This window comes from Petromyzon marinus, chromosome 11 (genome assembly GCF_048934315.1).
Source record: "Petromyzon marinus isolate PM22_M1 ecotype Great Lakes invasive population chromosome 11, UKy_Petmar_22M1.pri1.0, whole genome shotgun sequence".
NCBI classification, from domain to species: domain Eukaryota; kingdom Metazoa; phylum Chordata; class Hyperoartia; order Petromyzontiformes; family Petromyzontidae; genus Petromyzon; species Petromyzon marinus.
The window spans coordinates 7011940-7029723 of record NC_133677.1 but is presented as its reverse complement, the minus strand read 5'-3'; the positions used below and the strand labels follow the sequence as shown (position 1 = coordinate 7029723).

Below are 17784 nucleotides of genomic sequence, written 5' to 3'. Positions count from 1 at the left end.
ATTTATTGAAATAACTTTTTTTTATTCCATAATGTATTATTTTTAAATACATTTATTTTTAATTTTAGTTTACATTTTGCTACCGCATTATAAATTTGTGATAAATTGAAAGTTATCCAATACTGCTCAGTAAAAATAATGTAAAACCCTTAAACAAGTTTTCTTTATGCATATATATAAATATAGCATTCAATAACTCGTTACTATTTTCTGATTGAGACGTGAATATCTTTTTTTTCCACTTGGAACATGGATTAATACAGGATTGTTAACAGAAAAAAATGTTTTTTTCATGATTTAGAGCTTTGATTGGAGTGTTTCCATTTTTTTTTACACATGTAAACTACATGTTGTGTTTGGCCAACAACCACGGTAAAATGGTCTTGAATTATTAAATTCCATTACTGGGGTGATACAGCACATTTTGTAGCTTGAAGGTCGTTAACATAATCAGTACGTACAATGGATCCACATTTAGGCCTGAGTCTGCAGCACAATTGTACACAGAGTACGTGCAGAATAAATCTTCACATGATGCCTGCGCTTTTAATCAGATAAAGACCGCTCGTATAATCAAGCGCGATGAGCAAAATATATGAAATCTGGCTCTAAGTACAGTTTAACAAGTTGGACCACTCACAATGAAAATGTGCTTTAAAAAAAAACATTTGTGCCAATGCTTGCAGAGAGGATTTGGCACAATGTTGGCACGAGGACTTCAACTGATGCCATCCAGTTATTGGACTTTGGTTGAGATTTCCCACATCTGCTTTCTACTACTGGCACATTAATGAAATAAAACAGTACCGAGGCTATAGCCAGATGCTGCTGTCTTTGGAACAAATCGCATTGCAAATGCATATTCCAAGAAAAAGTGACCGCCTCCTGCTGTTGATTATATGCAGCATACACAAGGGGTGCAGTTAAAATGTGTTTTTTATAGAAAGCGACATCAGACAAGGCACCAGACAAAATAATATTTAACTTATCTTGGCATCCCATCTTGAGTCACTAATCATATAATGGGAACAAGTGCAGTGACAGAAAACAATCTATTCATCTTAAGTATTGAGCGTGTTTACTTTTTAGAATGATTTATTCAAACCGTTTGACTGGTCTTTCATATCATGGACAGCTGAGCTGTTATTGTCTGTTCAGCTAACAAAAATTAATGTTTCACATTTTTATTTTTGGACTGATTGGCTTTTAACTCGTATGGCCATAATGCAAAGCAAGCTTTTCATATTTCTAAATGCTTCTCACATGTTCGCTGTTCCAATATGTTTTTCATAAGTTGTTTTGCCCTCTCTACCATTACATGCCTTTCCTGCCAGCAACGACATCATTCAAATTCATCCTTCAACCATACTTCAAATAAACAATGGGGTGTTTTTTTTAATCAGCAGAGCAGTGATATATGCATGTGGCATTCACCCCACTATGAAATGGATGCAGACCTCATTTATAACACCATTGATTCTATTCTATCTTCATTGCGATTTCAAAAGGGTAACCGGAGCATGATTCATTTTCATTTTTTCCTGCCCCAATTATCCTGGGTAAAATTTTCAAAGATAAACGAGCAAAATGTCCATCACTATCGACTGCGGGATGATAACAACAAATCCATAAGCGTATGGAAACATGGGACAATTATGCACCTCATAGTCATGGACAGGTGGCTCCTAAGCATGCTCAGCAGTCAGCAGCCAGCCTGGCTTAGACACGTGTAAGAGAAGACTGCCAAAGCACCGTGTCAGATCAGAACACATTGGATTTCCTTTTTTTTTGGCAGGGAAAAAGCTAGTTCCTAGTTGGAAATAACTGCTATCAATCAAGATTTTCAAAATGCCATGCTATCACATTCGTACACGCATGCACATAAACAGCAGCATGCGAAAAACAAAAGGGGAGCCATGCGAAGTCCTTCGTGCTTGAAGAGCACGACAGCCGGGAATTCAGCCAGCAATACCGACCCTTGCATATTGCACGTCGAATAAAGCATTTAAATTGCAAACTGCTCCAAGCAAACAACGATATTCTGATTAAAAGTTTGCCGTGCCGCTGCTAGCTCTGGCCTGTTCAAGCTTAAAACTGAGATGGACAGCGCACGATGCTGTGAACTTGGTGATCTCAGTTCAATTCCGGGTCACGACTAACATCTGTGGCGAGTGATATCTGAACCGGTGCCGGGCATCCACCTTTACCAACCTGCACTGACCCATTGTGGTGAATTGAGCGCCACGAATGATGCCATGTCGGCAGGCCTTCATGAGCAGTTGATTCACAATGGAGTTGAATATAATTGTTGCAATGTTATGCATCTAGTCAGTACAAAGAGCATAAGTGGATGAGCCATCTCTTACAAAGTCAGACATTATTTATTCCAATGGCGATTCTCACATTGGTGGCATACGCCGTGCGCTTCTGATTGTGAATGAAAATGACTATTGATGATAATCTACAGCCCTTTGCCTAACCACTGCTGGATGAAGGACTCCCCCACGCCGTGTCAGTAATGGAGGTTGTTTGACCTTACTTCACCATAATGGCCAGTCCAGCTTGGTGGAGGTGACTGGAGGGTGGGGGCAGTCAGGACCAGTTCAGATTTCACTCGCAACTGACATTAGCTGCGGTTAGGAATCAAACTCGGGTGGCTGAAGTGCTGCAAATCACTGCATCACCATTCTCCCCGCAAGAGTATGCTTTTAAAAAAGCAAAACAAGTCCATCAGCAGATTACCTTGTATATTACCGGATAAGGCGCACTCATTATTTTATCATATGAGCCACCTGTAACGTTAAGTGAACGTCCTTTAGTCGTGATCCGCGCATGCTCGCGTTTTCTTTCATCACGAATTAAAAACCAAACTGATCATCCTTGCACCGCTGGTAGAAGTATTTCAAAAGAGCCATGAACAAAAACCCACGGTCATTAAACAAGGACTGATGTAATAACAACAGGTGCATTTAAAAGGGAGTTTTAGAGACAAAAGCCAATAAGTATGTTACTCTATTTACACAGCGGTTATGAATGAGTGGATTGGATACTGCCCAAAACAAATTGTCACACTAACACATTGCCCAAGTCAAGACCAAGCATGAACTAACTTGACATTTTCCTTCGCGTCCTCTGGTTTCCATCGCCTTCCTCTTTTACGATCTTTATGTTTGGACTTAGGATGCTTAGACCGATCTTCACACAACGGGTCGCATTGTACTGGCCGTCACTTTTCGGCCCGGGTCGCCCTTGCAACAGAGACCTGAAGTCTCTGCGGGGTTCTCACCAAGGTAATGTAAAGTTTCACATCTACTACAAAAGTAATCTCTCTAGATCTATTATAAATTGTTATATCACACTAAGATGTATAATGTGAAATCTTCAGGAACCACAAAAAGAGAGGGGTTTGAGGACTATCAATATCCTCGTAAACATTCTCTATCCACTGCTGGATGAAGGCCTCCCCATGCCACCCCTCGTGGTCCTACATAATGTAACGTGCTTCGTTGGTTCCGAAAATGAATAAGAAATACACAAAACAATGAAGCCAAATGAGACGTCGAGGTGGGTATAATTTTTACACGATAATTGACGGAGAGTAATCATTTTCGGCCAGTAAAATCGAAAGCATGCCAGGTAGGAACAGCCATACACGTATATCATTAATAAGGCGAGACCCCCCCCCCACCATAATAATAATCTCGGTGCGTACACAATGGGTTCTTGTTAATAACCACAATAATAATAAATTAATTGATTGCTGTGCCAATACCATACGGATTATGACCTTGAAAGAAAGTATCCAAATGATTGTGATTGGCAGAAGTTGATTACATGTCCGCGTTCACTCCCAGTTGGACTGTGGGCCAAGCAATTTATTAAAACGCGTGTCAGTGATTGGCTTTAATAAGATTCTCAAGAACACCACTGTGGACTCCACGGCTCTCCATCCACCGCCGTCTCCCCTTACCGCAGCGGTTATCAGCAGTTGGCATAACTTAAGTGTGGACGCAATCAGTGTGCTATGTCTAACCCTTCAAATATAGCTCGATACGGCAATTATATGGAGGCACTGCGTATTAAAAAAAAGAACCACCCACCGCGTAGCTAGCTATAAAACATCGGTCACTACTTTTTCACTGCGTATTAAAAACGACTGTGGGTTTTCTTCTTCTTACTGCTGCTGCTATTCTACGTATTCGATGTAATATGCACCATATTACAGAGTATTAATTTTTGAGTTTTATTTAAGATATGAAAGCACTCTCTCACCAAATCGCCAGAAATGTGCCCGGTCCCATCACATCTTGAAAGCGAAGCCTAGCTGAACCCGGATATTGCTCGAATGTGCAACCACCATGCGTAGCAACAGGTGTTATAGGCTGTGGGATTTCGTGGTGGGTAACAGAGAGCATTGGTGTACTGTACTTCTATGCTCCCGCGTCTATGCTTTCTGCCTTTACCAACCCACACTGACCAGGGTGGTGAATTATTGTCAAATAACCCCCAAGACTTAAGAAGGCATTGTGGAAGGCCCTTAACCAGCAGTTGATTGGCGAAAGGGCTGTACATTTAGCACAGATAAAACTCACAGCCTCTTACACGTGTCCCACGTATATTGTTGCATAGTTGAACATTTATGTTAAATAATATTTTCCATTGAGGGAGCAGAAATTCAAAACCGCCAAACAGATGTTATTATAATATTTAGGTTGCTATATCAATCCGTTGAGGTAAAAAATGTCACGTTACATCATAATTGTGGAACAATGCCCCATTATTAGCTTTCTTGGTGATTTGAATCACGTTTCCCACATAGAAATGGATTATTTAATATTTTCGACTAAAGTTATTTTGTTTGAATTCACGTTTGTAGTTACATGCTAGGACACATCGACATTTTACATCGTGATTAAATCACTCAAAAGCAGCCTCCAGGCGAGGACTACCCACAGTAAACTTAAAGGTGCAGCCTGCAATTTCTGTCTTACACCACTCCACTAGGGCAAGCTGTAGAGGGAATGTTTGGCCTACTCTTCTACACTGGCCAGGCAACTTGTAAAAGGTGGCAGTACCCAGACTTTACCCCTACCACACGTGACAGAGTTAGTCGATCGACTAACTCTGGTGGTAACCTGTTTTGGAGGCGGGTGGGGGATTTAAGAAACTTGGGCATTGTTTTGAGATCAAACCAGACCGACCACCTCTGGATTTAAAGTCCAGCGTGGTAACCAGTACACCATGGCAGTGTAGACGCATCTGAATACATTGCCGTAAAATGTATATGGGGAGCGGTAGTGTGGCGGTTAGCGCCACGCTGCGCTACGAACCCAGCAACCTGAGTTCGATTCCCGCTCACGGCCAACACCAGTGACGATTAGCTTAACCGGTCTTGGGCCTCCCCTACGTCGGCTCAGCCTCACACGAGCACCTGGTGCGATGTGTAAAAACTTCGCCACTCAGGAGACAAAGACGGCCAGGCGTGGTGACGGCCACCCACCCCCTTGTGTGCCGTGCTGGCCTTCATAGGGGCTCGCTAACAGCACTTGCCCCTACAGTCTGTCAAGGCTATACGGGGGAAATCTTTGTCTTTGTTAAATGTATGCTTGGCGTCAACAATCCACTCTATTATGGATGTTTTGGCCAACATCGCTGCATTCGGACTGCGATGAATTTCCGTATTCTGGCGAAGGTTAAATAATGCAATAGGATTAATTGGGCCTTTTATGCCAGGTGAAGGCACTTGTTCAATATTGCAGTCATCGACGCTGAGGTGCGATCACGTCTGAGAGCTGGATGTTTGGCAGTGGTGGACAATATCAAATTACAATGCATTTGTTTTTTTTCTGGCTTGAGTGATGATGATGGAGCCTTTTGTCCCTACCCACACACACTGGAAACACTTAGCATGCACAAGCGGCAACCCACTGCCTTGCATGAGGATCCCATTCAATCTGCCCGAATAGTGCATCAATGCTTTGGAAAGTTTATCACTTTATTGTAGTGTACACGATTAATTGTGAGGATACAATTTTCTAAATTAAAAACACAGCCCTTGGCTGTGCAATGTGACTGAAAGATTGCATAGCAGTGTGTGGGTGCTATTATAATCAGCAATGTGCTTGAAGAAAAAAATATATATTGTACTCAGATTGTAAATGTTGTGGCTTGGCTCTCCAACACACCGGTGTGCTGTACTAGTGATGAATTGGCCACGTTCTGTTTACGTGACAACCCTTACTAGTTGGCTGTGTCGGGTGGTGGCGGGTTTTAACGACACATTTAAATATTTATGCAATCTAACCCAAAAAAAACTATTATGGAAAATATATATTGTACGTGTAGAGCCTTGTCATTCTACTGCTGGATGAGGGCCACAGCATTCCACGTGGGCTGCGAGGGTTATTTAAACATACTTCAGCACGCTGGGTCAGTGCGTGTTGGTAAAGGCAGACAGCACAGAGAAGGGACGTAGGGAGCACAGAAGTACTGTACAGTACCATAGGTATTTTTGTTGGCACTGCCCTCTAACGATCCTGAACCACATTAGCTTGTGTTGGAATGGAAAAAAAATCTTCTAAGTATAAACATATATTTTTAAATGGCATGATGATAGCAACTCATTTAATCAACATTATCATCCGTGATCAATCCACTGCTGGATGAAGGCCTCCCAGAGCTGTCGCCACCGCATGTGCATACGAGTATAACTGTTGCATTACAAGGCCCCCGGACAGTCCACGTTGTTGTCCTCTACATAACACGGTAATTTGTACCGTTTTGTCAGAAGATTCACCCACAAAAAAACATCACGTAGCCTTCTTTTTTTATGAGGCCTTTATCAATCCACTGCTGGATGAAGGCCAACTCTACACCAATTTGGCCATGAGTGTTATTTTACCATACTTCACCATACCGGTCAGTGTGGGTTGGTAAAGGGGGTGTAAGGGACTGGTTCAAAAACAACTCAGTCGTGAGTAAACCCAAGTCCATTGTGCCACTACTCCACTCCCTACAGTTGTTATTGTGCTTGTCTATCCACGCAGATTATTTACCAGAAATAAAAAGCGTTTTTTTTTAGCACCGGTAGCAGACGATTCAATATTTCTTACAGTGATGGGGAAACTACGCTGGCCTGTAAATCGACATTATGAGATGCCAAGTAATATCTGGGAGGTTTTTAGATGTCACACTTAAGGTGTGGATAATTCTCAGCATTGTTCTTAAAAAAAGCAGCATTCATTGAAATATCATATGCTGCCAATGCAATTTTTGCCACATTTGCAGTGAAGAATGCAAAACATTACCTGCCGTACAAAATCATTTCAGGCCTCAATAGTGGCCATTAGACCATACTTGTTTGAACATACTGCACCACACTCCTCAGTTCAGATATCACTTGCCAGTGATGTTAGCCATGGCTGGGAAGCAAAGGTCAAAGGTTACTGGTACAGTGCTCTAACCACGAGATAACTCTTGCATAAATACCATGACATTTACTTAAATATTTTCCCAAAACCCAATACAAAACGAGACATGTCTACAGAAATATATTGTTTACCATGTTCATATGTTTCGATTTAAAGCTTTCGTGACTGCAGGGATTCATATTCTTGGTTCTTACGGTAAAGTCACGTAGAAGGGAAATAATAAAATAATAAAAATAAACAATTCAATTCTCACGAAGTTTCGATTGCAACACAAGCAATCATCAGGTTTTTCACACCTGATGATGAGAATTTTATTGTTTTTATTTTTATTATTTTATTATTTCCCTTCTACGTGACATTACCGAAAGAACCAAAAACATTTTGATTAAAATTTTGATTTAAAGCTTTCGTGACTGCAGTGATTCATATTCTTGGTTCTTTTGGTAAAGTCACGTTGAAGGGAAACAATAAAATAATAAAATATATGTTTCACATATATTATATATATTTTATTATTTTATTGTTTCCCTTCAACGTGACTTTACCGAAAGAACCAAGAATATGAACCAAGAACATATTCATATGGTTTGTTTATATATTACAAAAAATGTGTACTCATAAACATATAAATGTGATTTGACATTGTACGTGCAGCCCTTGGTAAATCCACTACTGGATCAAGGCCCCTTCCAAGTCAAGTCGATTGATTGACCATAACTTCACTTCGCTGGTCTGTGTGGATTGGTAAAGGCAGAGAAGCCCAGGACCAGTTCAGAGATTACTATCCACTGATGTTTCCCATGGACGGGAATTGAATTTAGATCGCAGGGTTCATATTGCAGTACACTGACAACCGCACCGTCACTGCCACCCAAATACAGCATTATCCCTATATTTATGCTCATCTGTAACCGATCGAGTAGTCAACGCAAAGAAACTGTTTCACGTAGCATTAGTGAGGACATTAAATTAAGAGCATACGGTGACAGAACGTCCTCACATCAGTGGCATATTTGGGCTCTCGTCAAACGGAACGCCCGACGATACCACCGCAGCAAATAACCCTGGCTAGGGAGACACATGCTTCGACCAACACACCAGCTTAAGGATTATCGCTCTATTTCTATCGAGGGGCCTTGGGAGGTCCCCCCCACCTTCTTCTTAAAACAGAGAGACGTAATAATAGCCTATCCCCCCCCACCCCACCCACCCACCCCTCCACGCCCTCGAGATGTCGCCTGAAAATAAAGCCAGCCGTATTTGAAGTCACCTTGCGTAGCATCCGTGCGCATGCATTTGCCGGCAGAGCGGAGCAACGCCGAGCAAGGTTACGGTGACCCTCGTGCCACGAGCGGCGCCGTCAAACTCCACCGCACGCGCACGTCAAGACGACGACGACGACGACGTTCCACGTCCTCCTCCTTCATGAACCGCCGGACGGCTAAACGCGCGACGCTCCTCGCTGGCGACTATGCTCGTTAATTTTTGGTGGGCAAAACAAGCGACAAAATTTAACACAGCACGACGGGCTCTTGCGAAGGCGCGCGCAGTCACAATGTCAAATGTGTAGGGATAACCACTTGTTATGACGTGCCCAAAGATAGTACTGTAATGCGATTCGGTGATGGCAGTTTGCGTGTATAAAGGGTGGCAAAGGAGACAGCACAGTTGCTAAGGCAGCATTAAAATTAGTGTTGTTTATCTCAGGAAGCTCTATCTGAAAAACGATTGGATCCAAAACACTCTTCGCTTGACTTACACAAATACTAGGACTCCCACTCCCTATAAATTAGTAATTTTCTTTAGACGTTTGAACAGGTTGCCACTTTTTTTCATTTACGGGCAGCCATTAGTTAATGATGATTTTAAAGGTCTTTCCCATAGGGTGAAGTGCCGGATTAAGCTAGCGCGGGGCCTGTAGCATATGCTATAAAGGGGCCCTATATATTTTTTTTAAAACGTATATATTAAAACACATCAATGTTTAACTTGCATAGTAATTGTATTTTTTTCATTTGCCAGATAATACGACAAATCGCTAACCTTAAACACCCAGTCGTTCATAAAAGTTGAAGATAGTATAGTACTATAGTAATAGAGCAAGTGCAGAATCACTGAATCGGAATTGATAGCTTGAAAGCATTTAGCGCGGGGCCTTTGAAAGTGCGGGGCCTGTAGCCAATGAAGCTACTTGTGCTACTGGGATAATCCGGCACTGCTAGGGTGTCGATTATCGGTGGGTTTTGCCCATATCTCACCAGGATTATTATTGCGTGTTGATGATGTAGTGGAGTGTGGGGGGGGCGAATCCAGGCTGACATTAGGTGTTTATGATCATCGAACTTGGATTCACAGAGCTGTGTGCTAGCCACTGCACCACCGCTCCTCACACCCTATTACATACGCCGGGTGTGAAGCATTATATTTGATTAATGTGCCCGGGAATGCTGGCGCAAGCGTTTATTAAACACTGTCGAGTTCTCATACAGTACGAACAGCTTTGCATTTTACCGATCACTACCCCACCTTCCTGTTATAGTGACGAGTAGTCGTTTTTTCTTCTTCAAATGTGACATTCCTGCCGCATGCCATGCATGATGAAGCACACGCTCCGGCGTTAGTCATCAACTTACATAAATTTAAATATACATTTGCAATCACGCGGACAAGTTCACTCACTCGCGCCAGTTTCATCGAAGTTTCTTTGGTCTTCACGGATACATTTGATTTTGCTAAATTCAAGTCGAGCGAGCCTCGATGATTAACAGCTTGTGTTCATGCGCAGTGTACATTATTTCAAACGCGTGACTACTACCTTGTACGACTGTAACAATGAGGTTCATCGCTCTTGCCCGATTACAAGACGGAGCCTCCGGTCAGTGAGATGCAACCCTTATAATTGTGCCAAGCTATCAGATCAGTCATGTTATACACATCTGATCACACACACGCAAACAAACTACTTTTGTTTTAAAATACACGGGGATAAGTCCGTCTCGTACTCCGGAAACTCTGGTACCATATGGACAGTATATATGCAATCGAGTGATCTGAATGGAAATGTGGCAGTGACGGGGTAAAAACCCATTTGTCCTTCATGCATTGATCACTGCCACCATGTATTATTACTTCCTTTCCGCGGTGGAAACGGCGTGGCATATGAATAGGAAACGCTCTGACACGTGTCGGAATAGATTCACCCATTCCACCCCAAACTGTCGCGACAAACACACCCGCAAATATTTTACACGAACACAAAAACTACTGCGTCGACCGTCGATTGCCGACAACGTGAATCTCCCCCTCTCCCTTGTACCTCGCATTTTACCGTGACTTAATCTCGAACGTCTGGCCAGGCAAAGCAAAGAGGCAGAGAGAGGGATGAGCGAGCGGCACACACAACAACAACAACAACCCTCAAACAACCCATGGACCACCACCTCCAACCCCAACCATTAAGGTCGGCGGTTAAAGGTAACACAAATGAACACACACAACCACACACACAGCAATTCAACTCCACGTTATACGTACAGAAAAAAAACACAACGAGATCCCATTGTGGGGTTATTCACCGTTAGCATAATCCTTCATCTTACACCAGTCCGTTCGGGGACGCGTGCAGCTTTCGGCTTTGACGCGCTACGCTTTGACGCGACCTCTTTGACACAAGTCTGCATTTGTAAACCGCGTGAAACGCCCAGCAAATGGTAAATAAGTGTTGATTTGAAGCTTTCGTGACTGCAGGAAACCATGCTCTCTGGTTCTATCGGTAAAGTCACGTAGGTAGAAAAAAAAAGAACACGTTTCGGTCGCAACACAAGCGTCCGTCATTAAAACATTTTTTTAAAATATATATCTCTACGTGACTTTACCGAAAGAAACAGAAATTGTAATAATACAATGGTTATTTAAAACAGTACGGCAGAATACGGCACATAGAGATTCACGCGTGTGTACAATGCCACCCGGGATACATACACACGTGCACTGCAACGAGCGTTGGGAGCTTTAATAAACCGTGCATTGTAATTATTAGTATCTCGAGTACGGACATGCGTTATCAATTAAAAAAAAACAATTTCCGAACATTATCATCACCATCACGTTATCATTGAACTCACAATGTCTCGCCTTACCGTAAGTGGTATAATTGGCGTGCCCGTGTCCACTCTCGCTGTAGCCTCCTCTGATCCAAAAGCCGGCTGTACCGTAATTCCCCATGATGATGGGGCTGTGGTGCGTCTTCTTGTTTAGGATGAGTCCTCGCTTTGCCCACCCAGCCTTTGTCGATTCTACAACAGCTATAGCAGCAGCTGTAGCAAGAACAGCAGCAGCTCTGACAGTAGCTTACACACACCACAGCAGTAGCAGCTATATCAGCACACAGCAGCAACACACAGCTATTGACAGCGGCTATGTCAACACACAGCAGCAGCAGCAGCAGCTCACGCCACAGCAGCTACAGCAGCAGCTGTAGCGGCAGCAACACAATAGCACACACCACAAGCAGCTACAGCAGCAGCTGTAGCGGCAGCAACAACAACACACACCACAAGCAGCTACAGCAGCAGCTGTAGCGGCAGCAACACAACAGCACACACCACAATCAGCTACAGCAGCAGCTGTAGCGGCAGCAACACAACAGCACACACGACAAGCAGCTACAGCAGCAGCATTCACTTCTCAAAAATCACGACAGGATCACGGGAGTCTGGATTCGTCACGTTGCTGCTCTCCCTCTCTGCTTCTCCTTCTTCCGTGTGCGAGCGAGAGTGTGTGTGTGTGTGTCCCCTCTGTATGTACGTGTGTATGTTATGTATGGATGGGGTTTTTTTCATAAATTATGCCGGATTTGTATGTGTGCGCGCCTGCGAGATGATGTCAGCGGCTGTGTGTGTGTGTGAGCTCCCGGTGCGAGTCGATGTCACTTCACGCGCGTGCGTGCGTGTGCGTGTGTGGCGCGCGTGCGTTTGTGTGCGCGTGCGTGCGTGCGCGCGTGCACGTGTCTTTGTCTTTGCGCGTGTATGTACGGTCTAAGGCGTATTATATGCAGGCGTGGTATGTATTATGTATGCCCTGTTTTAATATGTGTTGATGCATTCACTGTCCGGTAAAAGGAATATGAATGCCCTAATGTTGTAAAGGTACGGACCTGGCCTGAAGGCGTGTTACGCGCGCAGCTGCAACGCAGCCTATAATCCTGTAGACTTACTGAATGTATATTTTAGCATGTGCTTACTCCGCACATACAAGGCTTGCGCGTGTTAGTATACGTGTACCAATGTGTGTGCCTGATAAGCAGCGCGGTGCATTCAAGCGCAGTGGATTGTCCGCTAGACGGAATGAAAGGAAGGCAAAGACGGTCGTGTGGTGTGGTGGAGTCGGGGGCTGCCTGGTCGAGCCGCTGGCAGCGGGAAGGGGTTGAGCGCTGAGTGGGATGGGGGTAGAGGTGGTGGTGGTGGTGGTGCTGCTGCTGGTGGTGCTTGTTGGTAGGGGGCTGGGTGCTTTGAAGGGATGGGAGGAGGAGAAGGAACGATGGTGGGGGGGGGGGGTGGCGGATGAGTCTGGGCAAGACAAAAAAAGGTGTTCCCTCTTTGCGCAATACCGTGTGACGTGGATTCTGTCAATTAATGCGCCCGCTTATGAATGTGGATAGATTTTTTTTTGTATTGTGGTTATCACACTTACGTTCGCGCGATGCGTATTTCTGAATAGCTAAATGCTTAACGGTAATGTTGGCCATTCCCGTTTCAACATGCTTAGCCAAGAGCTTTTTTTATTCATATTAAATGCGTCCGATCTTGTCACCTCTCAAAGGTTAAGCAGGTGTTGAGCAGAGTTAGTTAGTCCTTGGGATGGGAGGAGGAGGCTGTTATGGTATAAGCCACGCATTGTCGACTTCGGCAGCGATGTAGTCGAAAGATCGCCGTGCAGCGATGGGTTAACTCCATCTGTGTGAAAGTCTGAGCGTGTTCTCTTTACGACCGTGGGTCTTTTACGAGCACTTCGTTTGTATATCCCACGGAAAGCCACACACTCATTCATGGAACCGGCCAAACAAGTCAATGCAGGACCCTCCAGAAAATGTTCATTTGACTCAGCCATACGTCCCTGCGTAAGAGTTGCTGCATTATTATTAAGGGTATATGTAATATATTATAGAATACTGCCGTGGTGTAATGGTTTGTATAGTATACTTGCAATGCAGATGTCGCTGGTTCAATCGTCCAGCGCGGCAGTTGAAACAACGGTGAAAGTTCCCAAACATCTCCCCCCGGTCCTGAAAACCGAGCAGCAAACACGAGTCAGTCGATCAGCTGGTGGCGTGTGGTGGGGTAAAGTGTGACTGCTGTGCTGACCCCTCTTCTAAGACATCGTGCCAGCGTCGAAGAGTAGGCCAAATACCCTCGAAAGGTATTCTCATTTAGTTCCCTCGAGTGAAGGCGCTTCCGCCAGCAGTGGCGTGAGCAAGCAGTTGCAGGGTTGTAGTTTATGACCCCGGCTCTCGCATAATGTCCCGTGATGCAGTCACGTTTAGTCTGTTGATGGTCGGCGATGTGGCAATCGACTCATCTCGACGAGCTGAACACGATGCAACTATTCAAAGTTGAAATTTTCGATAACGGATTTTTTTTATGCTGTTTGACGTTTCGACATCGCGGAGTGTGACACTGATTTCGGATTCATTGGTACCCCAGTCGCGGAGTTACCCTGGAAAAAATAGTGTCCCAGAAATAAAATATTTCATTGCCTCGGCCCATTTAGCATTATTTGGTACCATGGGGTAACGCCATAAGGACCATATGTAGTATACAAAGACAAAGTTCCCCCTCCTATAGCCTCAAACGACTTTTGTGACAAGTGCTGTTCGCGAGCACCTACGACACACGAGAGGGTGAGTTGCAAGCGCACACAATAACAAGTACTGTAATCCATGTGTAAAATTCTGTATCAGGAGAAATGATTATAACTAAACCCAAGACAGTTCCTTAAGAAATATCCATCAATGACCCAGACAAACAAGGCGTGGCTTTGTCCAGGGTCATTTTCATTGTCGAGACCATTCTTGTTCCATGTGTAGTGACATCGCGAGATGTCACTGTGCAGTGCCCGCCGTAGAGAGGCACGGCGTGCGGTGTAACGACATCGCGGACACCACAATGGTGTGGGTGTAGTCCCGGCCCTAGAGGGGCTCGGTGAGCGTTGACTGATAGTGCTGGATGGCACCACGCTTGGCGTGCAGTGCCAGCCCTACAGGACAGGGTGGGGGGGGTGCCGGCCGTCGGAATTTGGTTACTAAAGGCCATGGCACTCTGGTTGACCCGAGAGGACACGTGAGCAGTTAAGTCTACAAAGGGGCCCCAAGTGGGGTGGCTAGGGGTGGCCACGTGGTCGGAGTCCAGATCCTGCTCGTGGATTCTGGAAGGTGGTCGTGGCAAAGGGCGGAGCCAGCCACGCCGCAGAGAATATCAGCCGGGCCCCTAGAGGGACCGGCGTTGTTGTTGTTGTTGTTTATCCTGAAGAAACCTTCGTCAACGTTCTACTTACTCCGAGGCTCCAGCACGTGGACCTGGACCCGAGCTGTGGCCGCGGTCCATCGTAGCCAGTTACGTTGTAATTCGTGTAGTTAGCCTGGTGGTCACCACAATAGGTTGTTATTCTGTTAAGGGGCAGTTACCCCGTGTGTTGGTGTTAAATAAATGTGTTGCCTCCAAGAGTACGTCTGCCGCTCGGTTGAACTCACGGCACATGTAAGAAAAGTCACGTACGTGCGGTATCGCGAAAAATGAAGGTTCAACTTGCGCCGAGCCAAGATGCACCACCGTGTCTCAACACATGCCCTTGTCGAGCACATCAAGACACAACTACGGGAACGAGGCTAGGATTAGCAGCAGGCTGTCTTTGACAAAAAAACAAAACATGTGCGGGCGTTTATGTTTTCTTATTAATTATCTGCATCGTGCCAACATCGTTTGGAAACACGCCGTGCAGCTGGAGAAACTGGTTCTGGGGCTTTGGTGCACAATTCTGGCACGGTTCCAGTGTTGATGGAATGCACTACCTGCAGATTTTCACCAACGCGTTTATAGATAAACGGCTGTACACAGGGACGGTTTCTTCGTCCTCGTAAAAGTGAACGGTGATGCCAGAGTTCCACGTATTGACCAGTAGAGGCCATTGTAGGCAAGGTGGCATGTTCGAGGCAGGATCGGTTTGCTGTAAGTTTAACAACGTAGGCTTTTCGAGACCAATAGTTCGCGTAAATATATAAATGGCACATCTACCCCTTTATATAAAGAAGAAACTGGAGGATTTCTCACAAATCTGGCTGGCCGCTTGATGCAGCCGGTTGTGAATACTGACGAATCGTCGTTCTCAGATTGTAAATGTTGTGGCTTTGGTCTCCAACACAACCAGTGTGCTTGTAACTAGTAACGAATTGGCCACGTTCTGTTTATGTGACAACCCCTTACTAATTGGCTGTGTCGGGTGGTGGCGGGTTTAACGACACATATTTACGCGATCTAACCCAAAAATAAAATCCGTATTATCGGTTTGTTGGGTTGGTCGAGTGGAGAGAAACCCATCATGGGAGGGCTGAGAGATCCAGGTGCGTGGCTTGAACTTTGAGCCCACATTGAGGCTGGGCTGATGTACACAAATATTCCATCGAGTTTGATTACTCACCTAATCGAGTATATCACCTTCGTTTTACAATTGTGCCACTGGATGGGAGATGCTGGGCGCGGCTTGGGACGTCATCGACATCACCAACCGCCTAACGCTGGGCGTGGCTTGTCGGGGTTTCCTGCCTTAGGTATCCATTTTTAAAGGAGTCTGAGTAATAGACCACCAAAAAACGAGTCATATATATTTAATCAATGTATCGATTTAACGATTCCAATTAATGAGCGATTTAAACGAAGTTGATTCTAAAAGGAAACTTTCTTGAAGTAGACAAATGAGATCCGTGACAGTATTAGCAGTCACGGAAGGGAAATGCACGAGAGGGAAAGTGGATCTGAAGGAATGGGCCTGCACAAGTTTTGTGGCACCTGGGATTTTGGCACTGCAAAGCAAAATTAATGTTGGAAAGCGGAGGATTATCGGTGGCACATTGCGACATATAAACCTGGGGGCCTCAATTCGATTCCTGGCTATGGTTAACATCGTTGATAAGTTATATCCGAACCGACCCTAGCGGTCCTACCTTCTCCACTAGCCTGCACTGACCAACCTTGTGAAAAACGGAAGAACAATGCCAATGACCGACATGGTAGGCCTCCATCCAGCGGTTGTCAATGGTACTGCAATTTGACAACCCTCAATGATGAGAGCCACCAAGGGCTATGAGAGGACAGTTGCGTAACAGTGGTTATACGGTGACATTGCGCCTATCACCAAGTTAACGGGAAAAGCAGACGTGATATCGTAATCCATTGTGCCCAATGCTACGCCATCCTTCGATTCCATAAATTTGCCTGGCAGTCATCTTACATTTGGGGGGGGGGGGGGGTAGTGAAAGCAAAAATATATTTTTTATGACATTTCAAAGGAAGCGTACATATATGTCGAGCTGTGTCAGGTGTGTAATGTCAACAGTCAGATTTCCCATCACTCAGTTATACACAGTAATATTTCCAGCAACCGTTTGTCAAAGTTTGCCCCAAAAGATCCATATACCTTACAATCTTTCCAGCCAATGCATTTCAAAATTTAACGTTTCTTAGGAAACCTTACTAATTATGGCACACTTCCTGTTTTGAAAACAATAGAGCAAACTCAATACTTACCAAGAATATAAATCAACGTGAACAATTACGACGATTAAAACCGCCTTAAGACGTTAATCATCGTTTTAAATTGCACGTAATATGCACATGTACTTTTAACAATGATCTGACGAGTTCATAACTGCTGACCGCATACTGCATGACATTGATATCCGACCAATTGGAGAGTGAGCGGTTTTGCAGTCAGAAGGTTGCCAGTTCAAATCCGAGGAGGGGGTTGACTCATCCCATCATTCTTCATCCTGCGTCAATAAAATAGGCAGCACCTTTTTTGGGGGGCGTCAACAGCAGTTGTCCGATGGGGAGACTCAACCCGTACCGCAAGAACGTGGAATTTTCACTGTTGGTTCGGAGCTGGAAACCGGAGATTGAGTACTGTCTAAATGCTCATTAAGTCAATTAGGATTGTTTTAATTAAAAACAAGATCAGTCAAAGAACTAAAGTGGTAATGGAAGACAAAGCAGATCTCTAAAGACTTTAGTTTTGATTTGTTATTGAGTTGGTCAGTAGCCTTGGAGAAAAATCTCAAGCGCGAATATTGACTTGCACAAGTAAC

The 17784-nt window shown here is 44.5% G+C and overlaps 1 protein-coding gene across 2 annotated transcripts in view; it reads right to left on the bottom strand.

The window, feature by feature from the left end:
• The window catches only part of LOC116941281 (E3 ubiquitin-protein ligase NEURL1B), an 87641-nt gene extending 74725 nt beyond the window's left edge, over positions 1-12916 (bottom strand). Inside the window, exons 1-2 of one of the 2 annotated variants that reach the window (XM_032952166.2) lie at positions 12586-12916; positions 11570-11746 (exon numbers count right to left, since the gene is read on the bottom strand). In XM_032952166.2, coding sequence (XP_032808057.1) covers positions 11570-11654 — 85 coding nt within the window. In that variant the 5' untranslated portion in view covers positions 11655-11746; positions 12586-12916. Of the gene's footprint in view, positions 1-11569 lie in introns of both variants that reach the window. The other variant, XM_032952165.2, reaches the window with a different exon arrangement.
• Between the last annotated feature and the right edge of the window lie 4868 nt (positions 12917-17784).